This window comes from Sinocyclocheilus anshuiensis, unplaced genomic scaffold, assembly GCF_001515605.1.
Source record: "Sinocyclocheilus anshuiensis isolate Anshui unplaced genomic scaffold, SAMN03320099.WGS_v1.1 scaffold159, whole genome shotgun sequence".
In the NCBI taxonomy this organism is placed as follows: domain Eukaryota; kingdom Metazoa; phylum Chordata; class Actinopteri; order Cypriniformes; family Cyprinidae; genus Sinocyclocheilus; species Sinocyclocheilus anshuiensis.
The window spans coordinates 670795-694035 of record NW_015549567.1 but is presented as its reverse complement, the minus strand read 5'-3'; the positions used below and the strand labels follow the sequence as shown (position 1 = coordinate 694035).

Here is a 23241-nt window from a genome sequence, read left to right as displayed (position 1 = left end):
GATTTGGAATCAGCTTTTGCAATCCGCAAGGCTTCCGTGACTGACAGTAGCGCAGTCTCAGTTGAGACTGCGCTCAACTGAGCGCTATGAGACTATGGCTGCCATCACATCATCCAGGTGGATGCTATATATGTGTGTGTGTATATATATATATATGTGTGTGTGTGTATTTTCTTATTTTCTTACCTTTTCACTCAATTTGTATAAATTTTTAAAAAATGTGACATGAAGGGTTTCCATGTAGTGTGAAATTTTCCTGTATTACCAAGTACTTTAAATCTGATTCACTGTGCAGTTTTTGATATGAAAAGATTCTCTGTGCTCTGGGTAGTCATGCTAATCTTATGCAAACACTGATTATTTGTCCTCAGACTGATAACAAATCTATGAAACGTCAGAGGGTTAACTAGACATTTCATTAATTTGTCCACTGCCATATTTGTTATCCAGTCCTCCCATTACAGGCGGACGCTCGACAGCCCCCTCTTCCCCAAAACTCACCAGGAGTCTGTGGCTGACTCCAGATGTCCCAGCCTCTTTTGTTACTGTGGAGATTCAGCTGGCCACTGCCCTCTCATTAGTGTCTGCTGATCCATATGTCATGTTAAAGATGGCCTTTGATCAACAGTGAGCAGGGAAACATTTCAGCCACCTATTTTCACAGCAGACAAAGATTAGAGGCAATCAAACGACAAATACAATAATTTGGAATTTGACAAAGCTTGTTTACAGAGTTGAATGGCTGATTCAAGACCACCTCTGTCTGGCCTACTTCTGTTTTGTTTTTTTAAAGTTAAAATACTATTTAAATAATATAAAATATATCAATTTACTTTTGCTTAATGCATAATACTTGAACATTTACTATCAAACTGACTTTGACTTGAACCAAGATCTTATCCCAAAGGTACCTTAAATCAACTACTTCATACGAACTTCCTTATCAACAACTCAATTTCCTTATCCATACTGAGAGATAAAACATCTATTGTCTAATGTCTACATATCTTGGCATATGCACCATGCTCTTAATATTGACTGTGGCGAAATATCTTGCATTTTTGAGTTTCTTATATCCTTGTTACAATTCCCAAACAGCTCAAGAAAAAGTAGAATCACTTTTTTGGTAAACCTTACTGAATGGGTTATCTGAACTATTATAAACTCCAAAAAGAAACAAACAGTTTAAAACAAACATGTGAACCGAAAGTTCTGTAATCAAGCTCACGTAGAAGTGTGAGAAAAGTTCCAACAAGTCGGAGAGATCATAAGAACAACACCCCTTCCAAACGGAGTTCCCATGGAGACAAGTGGGCTGGCATACAATAGAAAAGAAAAAGAAGGAGTGCGAAAGAGAAAGGAAAAATAGAGAGAAGGACCGAGGGGCACAGGGGAAAGGAATGTAGGATGGGGGGTATAATGAGCTGTTCGGCAGAAATTTGGGCATGAAAAAAGCGGACAGAAGAGGAAGACCAAAGCAAGAAAAAATTTCAGTATGAACTCTCATTTTCCTTATCCTGTTGCCCTGCTCTCCGCAAGTCCGTTTGGGCTGGAACATTTTTTCTGAATGTCAAGTCAGACCATTTTAAAGAGTTCTCCACACACAATGCCATTTTAAAACAGGTGGTTCCTGAACTTTTCAGTAGCTATAGATTGAGAGTAAGTAGGATGCCAGACGGAGTGATTCGGTAAACGAGAGCAGGACAAAAAGTACGCAGAGGTGCTATTTCTCTGCTCTACGTAATGGCGAGAAGGTCAAATCTGTCATAGAAGGCCGTCTCGGCCAAAAACTTCAATGTTTACTCCTCTATTCCACCACTTCTTGCCATAAACGTCCTCCTCTTTAGTCAGGGAAGTGGAGAGAGGAGAAAATGGAAACCAAAGTGCATGTCCATGCCCTTCTCTTTGATCTCTCTTTTGGCTACCTCACTTATTTAAAGAGTTTTACCCAAGTATTGTTTGGCGTCTCTCTCTTTCTCCCCGCTCCTACTCTTTATCTCTTTCCCTTCGTGTCTCTATGGCCAAGCTTTTTTTCTGTTGGCATGGCTCCTGTTTGTTTTCAGCCATTTTGGGGACTGGCAGTGCTCGTAACAAACTGCTTAAATGGCGTCCTCTCACTCGCTCTGGCTCTCCCTCCCTTCCTTGCTATCATCAGGCTTGGTGTATGTAGAGTAGAGAGTGTGCATGCTGAAAGTGTGTGTCTAATGAACAACAAAATTTGGAATAAAAAGAGAATTGGAATTAAAATGAGGCTGGGGGGTGGGTGTGGATGAGTAAGGGGTACGAGGCTGGGGGAGATAAAAAATGCAAAAACAGTCCAGAATCATGTGTCAGTGGCAAACTGAAGTGTGAGAGAGCAGGCGAGGGAAGGAGAGATAGAGCGGCAGAAGGAGGGGGAGAGTCAGAGTGCGAGAGAGTCGTTTCTGCCCTCTACATAGCGCTGCCTGTGTGCACGCGCTCGTCTTTCCCTGTGCTCTCTCTCTCTCTCTCTCTCTCACTCATACACGCACACGGGAACACGCAGACCAGGACACACAGACCGAGGGAGGGAGAGTGAGAGAGTGAGAGAGAGAACACATCGCAGCCGAGATGCAGCAGAAGGTTTTTCGAGGTACGTTGTCTTGTTGTGTGCTTGCCTAGCGGAGAATGGGAGTGAGAAGGAGAGACTTTTTCCTCTGATCTATCTCTCTGTCTTCACCTCTTCCTGCTTCTTGCGTTTCTATGCCACTCTCATATCATATCGATGTTGTTTTGGTTCTGTGTAGACACCAGAAATGAGTGTGCGTGTGGGTTTGTGTGTGCGCTAATCAAGGCCTGTCTCCCTTATCCTTGGCTGTTGTGGCTGAACCACGCAGTTCTTTTTCAGGGCTGGTTTCAGAGTCGCTCCACGATTAAAGTATAATCAGAATAAAGCTTCAGACTTTTTTGCATTCTCTTATCATAATTTCTGGTCTGCTGGATTTGGATACTTTATGTTGTGGCAAGTTCACATCTGACGAAATCATCTCGATAGCGAAGGACATGTTTTTAGAATTAACGATCAAGCGGCGTCTTGGAATACAGAGCCAGTCGTTTTCCTAAAAACGGCATCTACCCGTTTTTGCGTAAGGTGGATGTTATTAGATGTTATAAGATGCACTTGCACTTTAAAAAAAGTGTACGCTATCAACATCCCCTACAAGGCCATAGGGTCAGAGGTCGTTAGAAGCCAAGCAGCCAAGTTGTATGGTCTTGTAGAAGTGAGTTGCATATACGCCAGGATCAAATTGAATTTCCTGTCGCTGCTTAAGGGTTCAAGTCAGCTAGCATGGGATATTTGCTATTCAAACTCTGGCACATGTCAGCATAAAGTTTCTGGCATACTGTAGCGACAGAGGCATCAAGTTAGAATGCAAACATGGCAGTGCTGCTGGCCTTCCTAACCAAACTGAAGCATTATAGAAGCAGGTTCAGGCACAATCTAAAGGAAGTAGCTTTAGCCAGGTCACTAGCGGAGTATCTCACTCTGTCTGTGATGGCAATTTTCTTCCAGTTTTGCTCTACTTAGAATATTGTCCTTGCTCATATAGACCAATTTGGAGTAGACGTCACAGTTACGTCACTTGCAGCTGCGTGCGCATTGTGGTGGCAGAAAAACACTGGGAACAAGTGGAGGGAAACGGGTAAAATCGATGGAATAAGAGAAAAAATGTTTTGTTGTGCCTTTGGATGTCAGAATCTGAATGCAAATAATTTTTATATAATACTGTCATCAAAGACGCCATTTGAAGCTAAACGCAGATGTTTAAATGGACGAACAATGGATGAAACCAGCTATGATTACCCTACTTTTAAAGCATACATTTGATTTAAACAATAGGTCTACATAATATTCACATAGGGGACATATAGTATTAGCCCTACAGTTAAAGCATGAAATACTATTTAAACCTATAACATTTTACATAACATTTACCTATTTTATCTCACAATTCTGACTTTTTTTTTCTTGCAAATGCAAGTTTATATCTCCTACTTCGGACTTTATAACAACTCAACAATTGCGAGTTTGTCCATTCTGAGGAAAAAAAGCCAGAAGTGTGGGATATAAACTCATGACTCTGAGCCGAGGGGAAAAGAGAGAATGACGAGTTGATTTTTCTTACCAGAATTGTGAGATATAATCTCGGAATTGCAAGAAAAAAGTCAGAATTTTGACATAAAAACTCAAAATTACCTTTTTATTCTTTTATTCCATGGCTTCCGTAGACTGCTACGTTAAAACTGGCATTTTCTGCCACCAAATAGGCACCGCCCACAAAAAAAACCGTCATCACTGTTTGCAAACACTGAAACTGGTCTATTACAGCAACAGATTTATGGGAATCACTTGTCGAGTTTAAACTCAGCGGACCATGTCGAACACAGCGTGTAAGACGGGCAGACTCGCTAGAGCATGGCCCGTCATGCCAAATCACAAAGATACCATAACTTGCTCAGAGGGGAAAGCAAGGAGCGAGGAAATCTTACCATGAACCCAACCTCGGACCATCCGGCTCCATCTCCCAACTGCTTCCAAAACAGCCCACTCCTCCTTTTCGCTCGTTTCCCTACCCCTCATCTCTCCTCTGGCTGGCTCCACCATGTTTTTGGCAGGAGGTTGTGCAGAGTTCAGTATCTAGCGACAGCCCCCTTTTCACAGTCTGCCTCACCCTGGTGGGCCCCGTCACGGCCACACGGAAACAGGCGGCCTTCACTCATTACCCTTTTCCACTGCCATTCAGTGCATGGTCTGTTTCAGTGACACAGTTAAACGCAAGACCTTTAGCCCATTACTCAGCTTCTTCCGAGACTCTTCTCGGTTCCTAATCCGCCGGTGACCGTATTATAAAACAAGTTTTCTCATGTGCTTAAATTGAAAATCGTAATCTGCATGACTAGCATGTATTTCATGTTCCGGCTGATGACGTGGTTCTGACGCTCGTTTTTAATTTCCTACATTTAGGATAAAGTCGATTTGTTAACCTTTATTTAAATAGACTTTATAAACAATGTTTTATTGTGCAAGATGCAACACCTTAATACTTCAGCTCTAACTCTTTCAGTCGATCGCATGTTTAAGTAGAGGGGCAGTCAGAGGGGGGAGGCAAAGGCCCTGTCACGCTTGGCCAGCCTCTTGCGCCAGGGACTGTTTGTTGAGAGGCAGTGTGCGCATCATATGCGAAGAGAAAAGGAGGGTGAGAGGGAGAGATAAATAGGGACAGACGTAGAGAGAAAATGAGAGGGTGACAGATGTGTTTGTCCATTACTATGCGAACGCCATGTAAAACTGTCATTCTTAGGCCTTGTTTCATGACTTAGCAGACACAGCCACAACAAGTGCTGGACAGGTTTAAATAATATTCAACTCTTCCTGTCTAAATGTACTCTTACGTAACATCTATTATTATACAGGTCTTCTGGTATACATCCTTTGCAGACTCTCAGCAGCTGCATTTGTGGTATGCTGGGTAACGCTAGCTGTCAAGCCACTTGTTTACAGACAGACCAGTTCATATGTGCCTGCATGCCTGCAAATGTGTTTGCGTGTTGAGAGTGTGTGTGCGTGTGCATGCAGCTTGTTGACTGCCTGTGTGTGTGAGTGTCAGTGTGTGTGTGTGTGTTTCTGTGCATGTGTAAGTGTGTGTTTGTGGCTGTTCCTGTCTCCAGGCCTGAATCTTGCTTTCTTCCCCACCTCTCTCTGTCTCTCTCTCTCTCCATTGCTCTCCCTCCTCCTCTCTTTCTCTCTCTGCAATAACAGTGCTGACCTAGTTTCAGTGCATTCAGGGCTGCTTGTGGAATTTTACAGAGGCCTGCCTGCCTGCGCTTTAGAAAACCATGACTGGGGATTTTCTCTGGTGTCGCATCATTAGCGATAACTAAGAATGCTCACCAAAATCTATGGTATATTTTGGTAAAATAGGTTAAGTAAACAAGATGATCATTAAATAAGCAACTAAAGAGGGTTTATGAACACAGCAAGACTAGACTATTCATTCTCAGACTGCTAAAGAAAACTCCATGACAGTACTCGTCACATGGTCTTTTGCTTTAAATTATATATAGTAAAAATAAATATTTATACATATATTAAAAAATCTGCATCAGGAATACATGATGCTTCGGTTCAAAAGGCCATCTATATTTTGGTACCTTTTCAGTCTAGGCTAATTTGGAGCACGTTGACTATAAATAACACTCTGTTGGGAAAATCTTAATTAAATTTTAGCAGTGTTCAATTAGGTGAAGGGATTGCTGTGACTCAGTGGGGTTGATTGCTGAGATTCTTTCCACATTTTCAGATTTTGTCATGCCAAATTCAGAAACTAAGATGACTGCAACCAACCTTGTCTGACTAAGTTGCCTGTGTATAATAACCATAATGCATTGCTTATTTTGTGCAAGCTTGTATTTTATAGGTAGTCTAGTATGCTGATTTGCCACCACACAATGCACACTTTTTGTCATGTGCCTTTCTTGTCAGTATAATACTAATACATTCTTTCGTTTGTGGTTGTCTAAAATCTACAATGTTTCCTGTGATTCAAACAGAATAATTGAACTATCTTTTGTTTTGTTTTTTTGCAGGATTAAGAGCGGGGTCATGGTGTCGGGAGAGGATAGCTGGGACCCTCTCCACACCTGCACTGCATTCTTGGAGCTGAATGTGCAATGCATGGCAATCCTCATCCTCCAATGTTACCTACATCTAGGAGTTGTTGTCTCTGGGCTTGACCTCCAGGAACTGCCGTATTCTTGATTTGACACTTCTGTTTTCTACCATCCTTCAACTGTCAACTTTTGCACTGAAGATATAGCTAGAACAGACACTCTGTAAAGCATTTTCCTGGACCTTGTTGGACTACAGACACATCCTTTGACTGTCTAGTGTTCTCTGTTTTAGGCCAACTATAGCCTCGGAGAGCATCTCAGAGGACTTCTACAAGGATCCAATGAAACACCGAAATAAACACATGAGAGGAGACAGGATGGGAGAGGGCACGGAGGAGGTGGATGGTGCCAAAACTACGAGGATATCTCTCAGTTTTCCCCTTAGTGCTGGACTGCCTAGCTTTTCTGCACAGAAGCACTGCTCCTCATCCCACCCCACTTCCTCCACTGACGTCCATGACAGAAATTGTTCAGATGGCACAGCATGGATGGGGGAAGCATTCAGAGACAAACAGTTATCAAAAAAGTCATCAAAAACTGACCGCCTGCCATGCACTTCCTCTTCCCTCCCTGTCGATCTAACTGCCCCAGTCAGTAAGAACTGCAAGTCATCTCTGTCCTTTTCTGTTGATGGTAGTGGCTCCAGATACCCAACATCTCCCTTACAACACTCTAACAAAATTGACTATTCAAAAGAGACTGCTGGGGTTAGTGTCAATAATGGGTACAAAGAGCATTCGACAACAGAAACAGCACACATCCTTTTCAACCTCAGTGCGAGAGCCTATCAGGACCAAGGTGTGAAGGATCCCGAGAGTTCAAAAGGCAAAAAACGCAAGGCAAACAGCCTCCATGTTGAACTGAGCCTTCCTCTCCCTAGCATAAACCCTCACTCGTCCTCATCAACACCTCCTCCTCCTCCTTCGCCCTCGTCTCTCTCTCTAACTTCCTCCCCCTTGACTATCCCCACGCCATCTTTCCATGACTCCTTTAGGGCAGTGCCGAAGCCAGAACTACTGTGTGGGGTGTGCCACCGTCTGTTCAGCACTGCCTCGTCCCTCACTGTCCACATGCGTCTCCATCGGGGGGGACGAGTACTCAGCTGCCGCCACTGTGGCAAAGCCTTCATCCATAATAAAAGACTGCAATCCCATGAGGCCACCTGCAGGCAAGGGCTGCCAGCTTTTCCAGTGCCACCCAAAGATGAGCTCCTGGAGGAGGGTGAAGTGGAGGGGGAAAGAGCAGATGAGGCTGCAGAGCCAGAACAGCTTGGACAAGGAACAAGGCCTGGCCGACCCATAAAGAAAGTGCGAGACCTTCACGCCCGTCATGCTGGAACACTGACTTGCAGGGATGCCCTGGGGGAAGAGGATCACTTTGTAAAAGTGGTGGATGGACATATCATTTACTTTTGCTCTGTGTGCGAACGCTCTTACATGACTTTGTCCAGCCTGAAGCGACACTCTAATGTGCATTCATGGCGGCGGAAGTACCCCTGTCACTACTGTGACAAGGTTTTTGCTCTGGCTGAGTACCGCACCAAACATGAGGTGTGGCACACAGGTGAAAGGCGCTACCAGTGCATCTTTTGCTGGGAGGCATTTCCTACTTACTACAACCTTAAAACACACCAAAAGGCATTCCATGGTATCAATCCTGGTTTGATCTCAAGTGAAAAAACAGTCAATGGTGGCTACAAGCAGAAGGTCAATGCCCTTAAACTGTACCGCCTGCTGCCCATGCGATCTCTAAAACGACCTTACAAAACATACAGTCAGCCAATGGCTGATGGACTACTCACTTCTGATTCATCAGTTACCCTGCCTTTGTCTATAGACAGCAGCCTTCCACAACCTCTGGAAACAAAGAAATTGGAGTCTTTCCTGAAAGATCTTCAAACCACAGACATCAAGACTGAGCCTGAACGATTCCCCATCAGGGTGGGTGTTGAGCAGGGTAAAAAACTAGTTTCTCCTCAAACAGACATGGCAGTAGAAGCAAGAGAGACAGAGGGGTCAGATTTATGGCAGTCAGGTAGCAACAGTGGCAAAAGCAAAACTCCAAAGTGCCCAGAAGATGCTGTCTCTTCAGTCATTGCATTTGCACACAGCAAACCCTCGGTCATCATGCACAGTGCTGCAGTTTCTTCCTCTGTCATTGTTCACAGAAACAAGATGGATTCTGAGGAGAGAAAAAGAAGTCAAAAAAATCATCTAATGGCAAAAACAGGTCAAAAACAGATTAAAAAACATAGCCAGAGAGAGCACTCTGAGGCATACAGGGACTGGGACGCTGTCAGTGAAGATGCAGAGGCCTCAAAAATCAGACAGCCAACAGAGAAACTTCACAAGGGACGAAAAGTTCACAATAAAACAGAGTCAAGTAAGACAATACCTTTAGCGGTGGGATCAGAAGTCAAAGGCAGCGGCCCACTTTGTCAGATTACTGTGCGCATAGGGGAGGAGGCGATTGTCAAACGGAGCATCTCTGAAACAGATCTGAGGAGAGACAAAAGCCCTACACGCAACAAACCCAAAAAGAGTAACCTCTCACAGGAGGACCAGAGAGAGCAGCGGCACACCAATCACCACCAACGTAAACACCGTAACTCCAGTCAGGAAGGAAAGGAGGGGGAGTCCAAATGGAAAAACCCTAAACTAAAAGGCAAGGTGAGGAAATACTTCTTCCGGCAGGAGGTCAGGGAGGACAGAAATGACCATGATGTGGAGGACAACCTATGGAGGCCTTACTATTCTTACAAACCCAAGCGAAAGGCCCTTCATATGCAAGGGGCTAAAGCCTGGAAGCGCAAATTGCACTACAAACGATCCCTGAGGCCTATGAGGAGAGCTGAGAGACTCATGAAAAATCTGAATAAAGAAATCGATGGTGAAGAGGCAGATGAGGGAGAGGAGAGGAGACAGAAAATAAAGAAAGAGCAGAAAGAAGTTAGTGAGCCACAGAAAACTGAAGTCAAAGAAATGTCACACAATTGTCCTGTCACTTCAAAAACAGAACAGAAGGAAAAAGAAAAGGGAACACATGGAAAGCCTGATTTTCCTCTCCCTTTGTCTGTTTCGCAGGCTACAATCAATTCTCAAAACACAGCATCCTCTATCATCAAACAACGATGGTCAGAAGATCAGGCTTCTGAGTGTGGAACATGTGGGCGCTGGTTCTCCAGCACAAGGAAACGAGACAAACATGAGTTGACACATCTATTTGAGTTTGTGTGCATGCTTTGCAGAGCTCCATTCCCCTCACAATCCAAACTAGAGGAACATCAGAGGACTCAGCATCCCAAAACCAAGCCCCTGTCTGCCCCTACTTTCTTCACTTCCCAGTCATCAAGAAATGAGGTGGAAATGAAAGTGGATGAGAATGGAGTGGATGGACATTCCATAGAGAAAGGCAGCCCAGTTCGCTTGGGCAGGAGGCCTTTAATCAGATATACATGCTCACAATGCGATAAAGTCTGCAAAACCTCTGCTGCACTTAACTGCCACCTCAAGCGACACGAGTTCAGTTCAACCGAGGTTGAAGACACTCAGGAAAAGCAAGATTTGCCTAGTTACACAACAACTGCAGTGGAGACTACATCAAGCAAAGGTTTAGACACCAACTGTGAGCAAGTACAGCCCGTGTCTGTCATATATTACTCTAAACCAGACTGTCAAATCATTGACAACCAACTGGGTGAGAAGATGGAAGAACACCAAAGAGTCAGAAATTGTGAAAGCCCCAAAGTGGCAGCCAATGACAAAGTCCACAGTCCACTGTGTGCACAGTTTTCCCAAGATATGCACAGCCCCACTTTAGAAAGGTTTAACGTCATCTCTCCTAACCTCCCTAGTGTACTTGTAATGAATGGTGCAGAGTGCCTAGACTACAGGACACCAGAGAAACGGAATTTAGACACACTAGATCAGCAGAAAAGAAGCCCAACGCCAAGCGACAGGCAAATCCAAGTTTCTCAAATGCTGACAGAGCCTCAGATTAGAATAGAAACAACTCCATCTGGACCCATATCACTAAAAACAGGCAGAGGTTATGTGTTTAGAGAAGGTGACAATATTCCACATGAAGATTTCAGTAATTTACAAGATGCTCAGGATTTAAGAACCTTTCCTCAATCCAGCAGCCAAGCCCAAGACTTATCCATGCCAACAATACTGGCAAAAAAGAAGGAGCTTAATCAACAGAATAAACATCCATCCAACATCTCAAAGGAACAGTCTTGTAATGAAGAGGTGTTGTTGCTAGTACCCAAAGAGGAACCACTCAGTCCTATACCATCTCCTACATGCTCTGTCATTCAAACCACTCCAAAAGGATCTTCTCAAAGGTATTCAAAGTCACCTTGTCACTCTCCAGGACCCTTGGACCTACAATTACGGCCACAGCTGAAGCAAAGCCAAACACACAGAGGAAGGCACAATACAGAAAAACAGGGTCTTATGTTGCCAGCAAATTCAGCTGGGATGAGCGATACTCCGTCCCACAACCTGCTACATACTCAAGTGCCCACAGCAGAGCCTGAATCAAACGACCACACCTCTGTCACTCCAACAGAACACCACAGAGGCTCAGGCTACCCTGTCCAGGAGCTTACTCTTCCCTTGGTCATACCTGGAGGGTACTGCTCTGGTAAGAAACAGGAGGAGCAAATCCTGATGTCTTACCCTGCTGGACCCCTACCCTTTCCGCCACTTGGGAAGATGGTACCCCACTCTGACTCCACCTTTTACCCTGACCCCTATCACCTACTGTATGGCCCACAGCTACTGCCATACCCCTATAACCTTGCTGCCTTTCCAATGGCTCTAAATATGATGGCATCAGGGGACAAAGAGACCTTACCCTTCTTGCCTTTTTTCAATTACGCTGCTGCTGCTGCCCCTTTAACAGGCACAGTGCCCCATCCTTTAGTAGTGAACCCCAGTCTATACAACAGTGGTGGCAGCAGTAGCACAAAGCAGGACAACCCATAAGTGAGTACACAATGGCAGCAAGGGAATATCTGTAAAAGAGCAGAGGAGGCCATTAAGGGTGGAAGTTATGTTTTTCTGTTTGTTAACTGAACACTCTTGCACAGCTCTTACTTCTCTTTTGTAAAGCAGTAAATGCATAGGCATACCTAGAAATCAAACGTGGTGGAAAGATGGAGAGGTGTCTTGACGACAAGAGGAAAGGATATAAGGGGGTGAAGAACAATAGATATAACACCCCCTTCAGGCACTGCCAAGATGCACCTCCAACACACCACTTCTTTGCCTCTTCTGTAGTGTTGTTAGAGCTTGGATATCTGTCCTCTCAAAATCAATTGACATTAGGGATAACACATGAACAATAACAGCTAACAGGATATGTGTTTTGCTAAATGAATTTTGTCTGCTTCCCATAATAAGGACAGTATAACAACAATAATGATAATAATAGTTGTGTTAATTATACTGCTTATAGTAATACAAGGGTGGCTTATCATTGAAAGCAAAATGGTATGCCTGAAGAGGCTCAACATACTCAACACACAGGGAAGATGCAGCAGCAATTTTGCGTGTGTGCGTGCGTGCGTGTGTGTGCATGCATGAGTCTGTACAGTGTGCGATTTTGTATAGAGGTAATGCATGGAGACTTTGGGGTAGCTCATAGTGTCATATCTTACAACATCAGTACTCCAGTCATGTGTTTTTCAGTATTTTGGCTTTATGTGTGCCTGCAGGTTTGTGTAAGTGTATTTGTGGGGTGTGTTGGGGGTGTAGGCATGCACACTTAAAATCATTTGTGCTGCATCAGCCTTAGTCAGTTCCATGGACGTTCACATAAAAACACCATTCCTGGAAAGTGGTTATAATCTTAATAGGTCAGTAAATAGAAAACATAGATGAAGTTCTTCTTTCGTAAGTCATAGCATAGCAACTTGATGGTGTAGCTACATGTCATATGGATTAAACATATTATTACGTGATGCCTTCACTAACCAGGATCATCATGACAAGATCAAATGTATGGTGATGTAGAATCCACTCTACATTTGAGCGTGTTATGTCTAGAGACAGATTGTGTTTCGCATAGTTTGGTTTGTAGGATGTTGGTATTAATCATTTATGAAATAAGTCTGTGTACTTCCAGTACTCCTGCCAACTGTTTCATCTCTTCCAACAACATACGTTCTAGTCGACTTCATGTTTGTGGCCTTCTCCTCCCCACTGCCCCCTGGTGTCCACCAAAGACACTCCATTCACTTGACTGAATTTAAGACACAACAGAGAGGGAGAAACCAAGTGAGACAAACAGACAATGATACAGAGTGAGAGCGTGAGCAAAAATGGGAGGAAAGTGGAGAAAAGCACAGCTGGGCAGTGCGTTAGCATAAATGGAGCTTCCTTTATAAAGACAGAGAGAACCGTACACTAGTAAGAGACAGTAGCCGTGAATGTTAGTTTTAGAAAAACAATCTACTACAAGCAAGCCACCATTTCTTTTGGTTAGCAGATTCTCTCTCCGCAGCAGAGAAAAGAGAGGGACAGGACGTCAGTCAGTCCTGACGCCCCTGCAGGGCCTGCACTATGGGACTTATAGCACTGGAGTGGCTTAAGCTCTCCCTTGTACTTTCTTGTTTTTTTCCCCACTATATTATTTGTTTGATTTACATATTTTTCCCTTTTTTGGTAGTGAGAAAAGGCTTGTACTTGAAGCTCATTCAAGTGCACAAAAATATGAATGTAATTTAGTCATGAGGTATGGTAGATAATTTCTGTACGCTGACTTGAAAAATAACATGTAATATTGAACCGCTATGAGGTATTCATATATAAATATATATATACAGTAGTCTTAGGGACATGTCAAGGAAGTTGGATTCAATATAACCACAACGCATGAGCAAACAACTGCTTCTTCAATATCTTCTGGTGTTGTCACAAAACTCAATTTTCCTCCATATGTGGTTCTTAATTTTCTCCTGCTTTTTTCTCTTGAGGCATGTCCTCACAAGACCTTTTGGGCTTCTTTTTATTAACCCTTCAATATCAAAATTTCAAATCTAAAACCAAAAAGACAAACTCCTATGTTGCCTTATTTCTTTTCCCCAAGCATTACGAAAGCTTTTCAAACACCACCTTCTATCTCCAACTCCCTCTCCCTGTCTATTCTCAATATTTTACCTTCTCCCTTTGAAGTAAGTGTGAAACTGTGCAATGTGGCCGCAGCACTGTTCATTTCCTGAGGGTAAAACACAATGCAATGAATGGTTGTGGATAATGTAGCTTCACTCGGGTATGAGTACAAGCCTTTTGTTTGCATTGTAAAAGTGTGTGTGAGAGAGAGAGAAAGGGTGTGTGGTGGTAAAGGAAAAGCAAAACAAGGTCTATCTCCCTTGATAGCTACCAACAAACTTGTGTTTGATTTTGGACCTCTCATTTTTGCTGTATTTCCTCCACCATGACAACATTTTTACATGAATTCTAGAAATGTATAAATGAATAAATTGCGTCAACCACTTGTACCAGTGATTGGTAAAAAAAAAAGAAAAGTAAATGTTAAATTTGTGTAAACGAATGTAAAAACAGTAACAAACATGTTGTTGAGAGGTTCACGTAAAAATCTGACAATTATTTTTAGAGAACTAATAACATTGGCTTTGTAAAAAAAATGTTTTGTCTCCATTGACTATTTAAGTCTGATTGGGTTTAAATATTGGCCCGAGTATCAATTGTTCAATTCTGAATCTGTAACTGGTTTAAAATGACTAAATCTAAAATTCTGATGTTTACATACAAGATGCCTTTGCATTTTTATTTAAATAAGCTAATAAGAATATGCACATAATCTGAGCGCACCTTACAAAGACAAAGTTGTCATACCATTTTCTATAAAACATTCTATTTAAGAACTGCTTTGAGGAACAACATAATGAGTTATGAGTTATGTTCTCATGTTTTCGGTTTCATCCATCAGCAGACATTCAATGAAATTCAGTGGATAGTATGCTTGAAAGAGGTCACTTGTGACTGTGTGGGCTACTACTACTACTAGTCCTACTTTAAAAAATATATATTTATCAGTCAGCATCTGGATAGACTACTGAATATTTGCACAGACCTATAAAAACGACTTTTAGAAATTAAGTTTTTTGGGGACATATGTAGAGAAATAATCACAGATCTGTCCAGTACATTTGGTTTTGAACAATACCAGAACTACAAAAAAAAAAATTAGCATCGTCCCCAGAACAAGGACCCTTTGGAGGCTTCACTTGTCAATCAAAGTGACTCAAATCTACCAGCTGCATATGTTCTGCACTTGGTCATAGTTGTAGGCATGTGACTAAATTGTCTGGTATTTTGTGACAATGTTATATGCCATATGTGCCATTGTTTTAGAGGTCCACATTATATTTGGGCAGTTTCAAAGAAGTGAAATGTTTGAAACTTTATTTGTGTCTTGTTGACTTTGTGACCATTTAATACAAAGGTTTGTTGGCACACATTGCCGATTCAAGTGTACAATCAACAGTTAATTTCTTTGCTCCTGTTCTCTTTACTCCCTCTGTCCACGCTACAACCATACAAATAAAGTATTAACCTGATGATGTGCAAAATATCTTTGAATTCATCATTAATATGCAGTGCTGGCACAGTTTCGACATCATTTGAATAAAAAAAAAATACATAGAAGTGTTGCAGAAAAGAGCTCTGAATTTCAAAAAGCGTCAGTAAATTAAAGTGTTTTTGTTTTCTCAAATGTGAATTTGGGAAATTATGGGACAACATAATACAGAATGTTTAAAGCAAAATAACTAGATTGTTCACACTGTTAGAAAAAAATGCTACCCTTTGTATCTTGTAGCTACTAATATGTGCCTTTTATGAGTAGGCACTGTCCCATTGACAAGCTAAAGGTATAATTTTACTACATTATTTCTGACAGTGGGATCATATACAGATTGTGGGATGTAGGCTATGGCCAAGTTTTCCTGCTCTTTGGCACTGGGCATGGAATTTGGAAAGTCAACCAAGGGTCACACAAACAATGATGTTCACCTTTCAAATAATTAAACAAAATGGTAGCACTTTTCAGCATCTAATTTGACCACTGTTCATAGTAATTGTTAGTTTTAGTCTGAAATATACCAAACTAGACTGGTACTTCTACTTTAGCATTCCAAGTTAAAAACAAAAAACAAAAAACACCTACGTCTCACTAGTCATACATCAAGGTTTCACTGTACTGGACGAACAAACATGAGTTACCTTTCAAAGTTCAATTGTTATGTAATCAGACTAACTGCCAGGTCGAGGATGGGGACAGGGGGAAAAAAAAAACAGAACAATTTGCATATAAATTATATAGAAATAGCATTTTTTCTATAATTTTTCTTAATTATGCACTGCAAAAAAAGAGAGCCACATGGGTTACTCTAAAAATCTAAGAAACTTTAAGATGTATCCTCATTTGCCACTCAAAATTATTTTTACTAACCTAAGAAATTACAATATCCATTTAATTAAAGGGGTCATATGATGCGATTTCAATTTTTCCTTTCTCTTTGAAGTGTTACAAGCTCTTGGTGCATAAAGAAGATCTGTAAAGTTGCAAAGACTAAAGTCTCAAATCCAAAGATATATTCTTTATAAAAGTTAAGAGTCAACCATGCCTACCTAAAACGGCTCGTTCTAACACGATGTCTACGTCACGATGTGGGAAGATTTGCATAACGCCGCCCAAATGTTCACGCAAAGAAAGAAGGCATAACTTTTATTCTCACTGTAGTATTGTTGTTGCCGCCGGTTCCGGAGGCCAGCCCGGGGTCGTCACATGTGGTTGCCGCAAGCCCGCCGGATGCTCCTTCGTCGAATCCACCATCCGCGCCGTTCTCAAGCCTGCCCGCTGCCGCTCACTCTAGCTGCCGTGTGTGACGCTGTGTTTCGTTGTGAAAGCAAGACTGTAAGTACATATTTTATATTTAAAGAGTTTTTATATTTTATATATTTAAAGTCATTTCTCCGATCACAAATGCAGACATGGTTTTATGTTTACGCGGCGCGATGCAACGCAACGCAACGTGTAAAAAGACAGTACAAGTCATTATAATCAGTAATTATGTCCCCACTGGATGCAACAAATGCCTCGTTTATAATGGGTTTTAATGTTTTTGTCTCGTCACTCCGGCCGGGACAAGGCATCACAATATGGTAAGGGCGTAACATTTCCGTCACACGCTTGAGGTATTCGGCCAATCACAACGCACTGGATAGCTGGCCAATCAGAGCACACCTCGCTTTTCAGACCGATGAGCTTTGTAAAAATCGATGCGTTTCAGAAAGGCGGGGCATAGAGGAGAAACAATAATGTACAGTATGTGGAAAATAATGTGTTTTTTTAACCTTAAACCACATAAACACATTACATTACACCAAATACACAAAATAATGTTCTTTTTAGCAACATCATATGACCCCTTTAAGAAAATGCATTTACAGAAGGCAGTTTATGCCAAAAAATGATAATGTTTAGCTTTTGATTGTTCTGACAATTTTGATGTATATTATCAGCACTTGATAAAAGACTTTACAAAAATCTCGCTCTACTGTTTTTTTTTTTTATGTTCTGTACTTTTTTTAGGAGTAAACTGTCAGAAAAAATATGCAAAATTGTACCTTTAACATAAGTCAAAATTTTTTTTTTTATCTTATCTATCCCTAAAGGCTATATATCAGTATTATGTTCCTAAAAGTAATTTTTGCATTTTTTTTCTTACAGTGTACAACCATTCAGTCATTTATTTTTTTCCATTTTGTTCCCTACTTTCACCCACTTCATGTTTTGTAGTCATTAAACACCATAGCACAAACATGTAATTGAATGCCAATAATGCAATTGTACACTGGTTATCAGCATACAAAAGACCTGAATGCTCAAACAAACAAGCCCAAAATCAATACTTTCCAGTGCTGTGATGTCGACATCCTTAGTCACTGGTCTTATGGGGAAGCTGTGTGCTAAACTGGAGTTTACTCACTTCTCAGCGAAAGAGAGAGAGAGGTAGGTAGTCTGATGGCAGTAGGCTAAACAAAAGTCCTCTAGCTTATGTCCTGATTCCATTCCCTCTTGTTTCTACTCTTGTTCTAACCTCTGGAGTTAAAAGAGAATGAACTATCTAAAGGAAGTGGTCATACTACTGTTAGGCCCATACCTGATTCTGCTGTGCAGGAGAGTGTCAGGTGAACAGGTGAGTATAAGATCTCTAAAAGACAGGTCTGAAGATATAAAAGATATAATATAATCAAAAAGGTTTGTTACTAGGAAATTATGTTGAGAAACTAGTGCTCTTTACTATGTTAAATATAATTTGCAAGCGTAAAACTGCAGAGGCAATTGTTACCATGCAACTGAATCAACAGGTAATTAAAAGGAATTAAATAAAAAAAAAAAGAAATTAAAAGGTAAAGGCTAAAGCTGAAAGCACAGATATGAATGAAGATTCTAATAAGTGTACTGAGGCTTTCTTGCTTGATCCACTTCACCTTCTTTACACTTAAAAATGACTTCTGGTAATATTATAAAAAATAGATTTATTAAATAAGCTTAACTTTGACATAAAATGAGTTCATGTAATGCCAAAGGAAATATACTTGCTTTGCCTTTTAAAAGACTGTATTGCCCCCTCTTTTTAATATTTTGTGAAACTCCAGTTACAAAAAAGAATTTTCCATTTTAATTAAATTCCAAATTTGTAAGCTAACTTGGATAATGTAATGGAAATATTAAAGATAAAAATATTCAAGCTTCAACTTCATTGATTAGGTATTTAATAGACAATGTTGTACAATGCCTAAGTTTTTGTTTGCTATCACATAAACTAAAAATTGGATTTACATGTATTTTTTTTTTGTAAAACTGTAGTTTTTTATTATTCCTTTAATTTTCTTTTTGCCATATATGTATAAAATTTAAAAGATTACATTTTGGTGCCCAAGAAACATTTCTTTATATTATCAATGTTTAAAACAGTTGTATTGCTTATTACTTTTGTGGAAACCATAATACATTTTTTTCACAGGATTTATTGATGAAATGTGATTTGGGATTTATTGATGAAAATCTTCAGTTTGATGGATTTTTCTTACGTATTTGTTTTTTTAAATTTTAAGTAATGATAGAAAATAGACTTACACACACACACACACACACACACACACACACACACACACACACATATAGTGTATGTAGTTAATGTATACAGTTTATGAAAAACATCTAAGCTCTTTCTTTAATTATATTTTTTTATTTAAAAAAAAAATCCTGAACCAGTATTGCCATGATAAATGAAATCATTTTGGAATAGCAGTTCATGCATCTGCTAACATGTCCAAATTCTACATTTCAAAACATATTACAGAAGACTACAGCACGCATTGTATATTTTGAGCTAAATGGCTGGCTTCCAGCAACTTTAGCTGACAAAGTCGTTGCACGGTTAGCGTATTCGACTCTGAATTCGCTGAACCCTGGTTCCACACTTGCCCGGGGCAGCAGTATTTACACTGGCGGCTTGTCTGGGATATCGCAGATGCCTGTGTTTACCTAGCCTTTAGCGAGAGTGCGGGAGATATGTCTCAATGTAATCTGAGCATGCTTGGCTGCTGTATGATTTTTGTTGTGTGATGTCAAAACCGTTCTCTGATATTTGGGATGACTGAGACAGATATCTGGCAAGGGAGTCATCAATCTCGCACACAGACGGTCCAAATGGACTCCCTTAATGCAGACGAGCGCAAATCTCTCTGACATCACAAGGTGAGTTGACTCGATTCCGCTTCACTTTGTAAATCTCAATTTCTTGGCGCTCAACTGCAGTAGTTGCTCATCGTGTAATGTAATTCAAACATACAGAACATCATAGTGGCAGATTTGAAGGTGAGATGTCTTACCTCGCACTTACAGCATTAGATCTTTCTTTGAGTTTCGGACCCTTGACCCAGAGGGGGCCGTCTTTTATGGAGACACCAAAGAAGGACAGGACTGGTTTGTGCTTTCACTGCGTGATGGCATACCTGAAATGCAGATTGGGAAAGCAGACATCTTAGTGAGCGTAAAAGGAGGTCGAAAACTCAATGATGGGGCCTGGCACTTGGTAAATATTGTTTATCTTGTCTAAATCTCTACTGATTTCTCTGAAGCAATTTAAAGCAACAACCCTTTGTATATATACTATATACACCAGTTTAAAAGTTTGAGGTCTTTAAGATTTTTTAAAATGTTTTTGAAAGAAGTCTCTTATGCTCACCAAGGCTACATTTATGTGATCAGTGAATATTACAATATAATGTAATATTATTACAATTCAAAATAATTATTTTCTATTTGAATATATTTTAACATTTAATTTCCTGTGATTATTCCAGTCTTCAGTGTCACATGAAAACTTCAGTGTCACAAATCATTCTAATATGCTGATTTGGTGCCCAAGAAACATTTCTTTATATTATTATTGCTTATTACTTTTGTGGAAACCATAATAAAAAAAATTCACAGGATTTATTGATGAAATGTGATTTGGGATTTATTGATGAAGTGATAAATCTTCCAAGGATTCTTTGTTGGTTTTGGACAGCTGGAGGTGCGCAGTGAGGGCAAATTTGTGGTGCTAGAGGTAAACAACAATGTAGAGCTTATAGTCGGTCTTCATTCTAAACTGGCAGAAGATGAATTAACAGGAAAGATACGTCTTGCTCTTGGTGGCATGCTGGTGGACAAACAAAAGCTCTTCCATCCAGTATGTTTACTTGTATTTTCCATTAATATTTTAACTGAAAAGTGAAAAATAACAAATTATCACTGACAGCAATGACTGACCACATAAAATGTCCTTTTCTTTATTTTATTTCTCAGTTTGAGCCAGAAATGGATGCTTGTATAAGAGGAGGGCATTGGCTAAATCTCAGCACCCCCTGGGATGCAGACTCAACATGGGAACCCTTGCCCTGCTTCTCTGAGATCAAGAAAGGGAGCTATTTTCCAGGAACTGGAGTGGCTATGTTTAATACATCTGGTGAGCGAAGAATCATGTATGTTTAAACTTGCATCACAGATTAGATGACGTTATTCTTCCATGCACATATCACGGCAGATCTTCCTGGACTTAAGACGGAAGAGGCCGGTATCACAGTCGAGATCTTCGGATCCTGGACTGGGACAACGTTGAGTCTCCAAAGCACAGGATTTGAGTATGTTTTGAGAGAGTTAGAAGGGAATAAAGATGTCAAGGTATGTACACAGTAAAAAAAAAAAATTCCTATCATTAATTAAATGCTATTGACATTTAAATGATGACCCCACTAATGATTATTACAAAGAAAACTAGAGATTGTTTGTTTAAAAGTACACAGTTCTATTACGAGCAATCTTTCATAACATTTATTGGTCAAACTTTACAATAAGGTTCCATTTGTTAACATTATATTACTTAACATGAACTAATAATGAAAAATTAAGGACTTATTAATCTTAGTTAACGTCAAACATTTACTAATACTTTATAATTCAAAAAGAGTACCTGTTAATATTATTTAATAGTCCTGAGAACAGTTGTATTTTTATGAACTAAAATGAACAAAAATTATTTTTATCATCATTTACTTACCCCTCATGTTGTTCCAAACCTGTATGAGTTTCTTTCTTATGTCGAACATAAAAGAAGATTTTGACGAATGTTGGTAATCAAACAGTTGATGGTCCCCATTGACTTCAATGGCATTTTTTTGGCATCCTTACTATGGAAGTCATTGGGGACCACCAACTGTTTCTGATTCTTCAAAATATCTTCTTTTGTGTTCAACATAAGAAGGACACTTATACAAATTTGGAACGACATGAGGGTGAGTAAATGATGACAAAATTTTCATTTTTGGATGATTTATTCCTTTAATAAATACTATAACAAATACTTTGCTCTACATAAGTAAAGTTTGGTTAATGCATTAACTAATGGGACCCTATTGTGAAGTGTTACCCATTAATCTGCACTGTAACAGGAGGTGCAGTTGGGCCTGAAAGAGGGATCGGAAAGTGTTGCCCCTCCTTATGAACATGCAACACTTACTTTCACCATACTGAAACATTCACTTGTGGTAAACAGCAAACCAGAGCTTGAAACAGAAAGTCTGGACTTTTTCTCCATGTGGAAAAATGGGATGCTACTGACTTTTGGGGGAATGCCAGGTAAATTTGCGTGGTGGAAGTAAGCAAGAATTTCCGTGCTCAAGTACTCCTCCATTCTGTTCTGTGTTAAATTCTCAATGTTTCGCTTGTATCTGTCAAGTAGACAATATTTTTTGTATTAAACAAATCCTTATATTTCACATCGAACCCTTTTTTTTTCAGGTGACAGTGAGGAGGCAAAAAATACACATTACCTGCGTGGGTGTCTGGAGAAAATCCTTATCCAAGGCCAGGTCATTGATCTTGATTGGGCATTGTACAAACACACAGCAGTATCATCTCACAGCTGTCCTACAGAAGCAATGAATGAACTCACTTAATAGAGATACAAGGCATTAATCCTGGCGGGCTAATCTCTAAGATTCTCTTCATGTTCCACACATCTTATATCTGTCATAGGTAGGCCTATTTAAAAAAGCTCAATGTTCAGTTGACCCAAAACCTCCAAAAATGTACTGATGGGCTGTTATGTTCCATTGAGCAATAAAATACATTTGAAATTAAATGGCACATCTTTCCAGTACATTAATGATTGAAAAAGGTAAATCCCTTTTGTACAAATGCATTTAAAAGGGAATGTTTTTCAATGAACATCTTTTAGTCAACAAAATAAATCAAGATCAATAAAAGATTCTTTGTTTCATTGCTGTTTCAAAATTGTATACTCCATGAAGAAAATACAAAAAATGTGCAGGTCATGTAAAATAAATAAACCAAATAAACAAATTAATTCATTAATTACGGGTTAGTCTGATAATGCATCATATTTCCATATATACATGGAAGTTCATATTTGAAGACTTAAGTTTATGACAGTAATAAGAAAAAATCTATAAATAAATTAAATTTGACTGTGTGTGTGTGTGTGTGTATGTATATATATACTGAACAAAATGATAAACGCAACACTTTTGTTTTTGCCCCCATTTTTCATGAGCTGAACTCAAAGATCTAAGACTTTTTCTATGTACACAAAAGGCCTATTTCTCTCAAATATTGTTCACAAATCTGGCTAAATCTGTGTTAGTGAGCACTTCTCCTTTGCCGAGATAATCCATCCACCTCACAGGTGTGGCATATCAAGATGCTGATTAGACAGCATGATTATTGCACAGGTGTGCCTTACGCTGGCCACAATAAAAGGCCACTCTAAAATGTGCAGTTTTACTGTATTGGGGGGTCCGGGGTGGTCCGAAAACCAGTCAGTATCTGGTGTGACCACCATTTGCCTCACGCAGTGCAACACATCTATACACAATAGTGTATATATATATATATATATATATACACTGAACTATAATTTTGTTCAGTGTATATATATATATA

The 23241-nt window shown here is 40.1% G+C and overlaps 2 protein-coding genes and 1 long non-coding RNA gene across 4 annotated transcripts in view; 2 read left to right on the top strand and 1 right to left on the bottom strand.

The window, feature by feature from the left end:
* Positions 1-4543, bottom strand: part of LOC107657287 (uncharacterized) — an 8446-nt gene extending 3903 nt beyond the window's left edge. Inside the window, exons 1-2 of the long non-coding RNA XR_001630668.1 lie at positions 4510-4543; positions 502-652 (exon numbers count right to left, since the gene is read on the bottom strand). This is a non-coding gene — a long non-coding RNA (uncharacterized LOC107657287). The remainder of the gene's footprint in view (positions 1-501; positions 653-4509) is intronic.
* Positions 2362-15280, top strand: LOC107657284 (zinc finger and BTB domain-containing protein 38-like). 2 transcript variants are annotated; one of them, XM_016445323.1, is made up of 3 exons: positions 2363-2611; positions 6607-7154; positions 7185-15280. In XM_016445323.1, the coding sequence occupies exons 2-3, from the start codon at positions 6972-6974 to the stop codon at positions 11679-11681; spliced, it is 4680 nt and encodes a 1559-aa protein (XP_016300809.1). In that variant the 5' UTR covers positions 2363-2611; positions 6607-6971; the 3' UTR covers positions 11682-15280. The 2 variants fall into 2 exon arrangements, with proteins under 2 accessions (XP_016300808.1, XP_016300809.1); XM_016445322.1 differs by having other exon boundaries at positions 2362-2611; positions 6607-15280.
* A 2374-nt stretch (positions 15281-17654) lies between these two features.
* LOC107657285 (sex hormone-binding globulin-like) lies at positions 17655-22332 on the top strand. Its single transcript, XM_016445324.1, has 9 exons — positions 17655-17736; positions 17833-17923; positions 19400-19491; positions 19639-19828; positions 20309-20470; positions 20587-20746; positions 20825-20961; positions 21729-21915; positions 22078-22332. The coding sequence occupies exons 2-9, from the start codon at positions 17843-17845 to the stop codon at positions 22233-22235; spliced, it is 1167 nt and encodes a 388-aa protein (XP_016300810.1). The 5' UTR covers positions 17655-17736; positions 17833-17842; the 3' UTR covers positions 22236-22332.
* Positions 22333-23241: the final 909 nt, after the last annotated feature.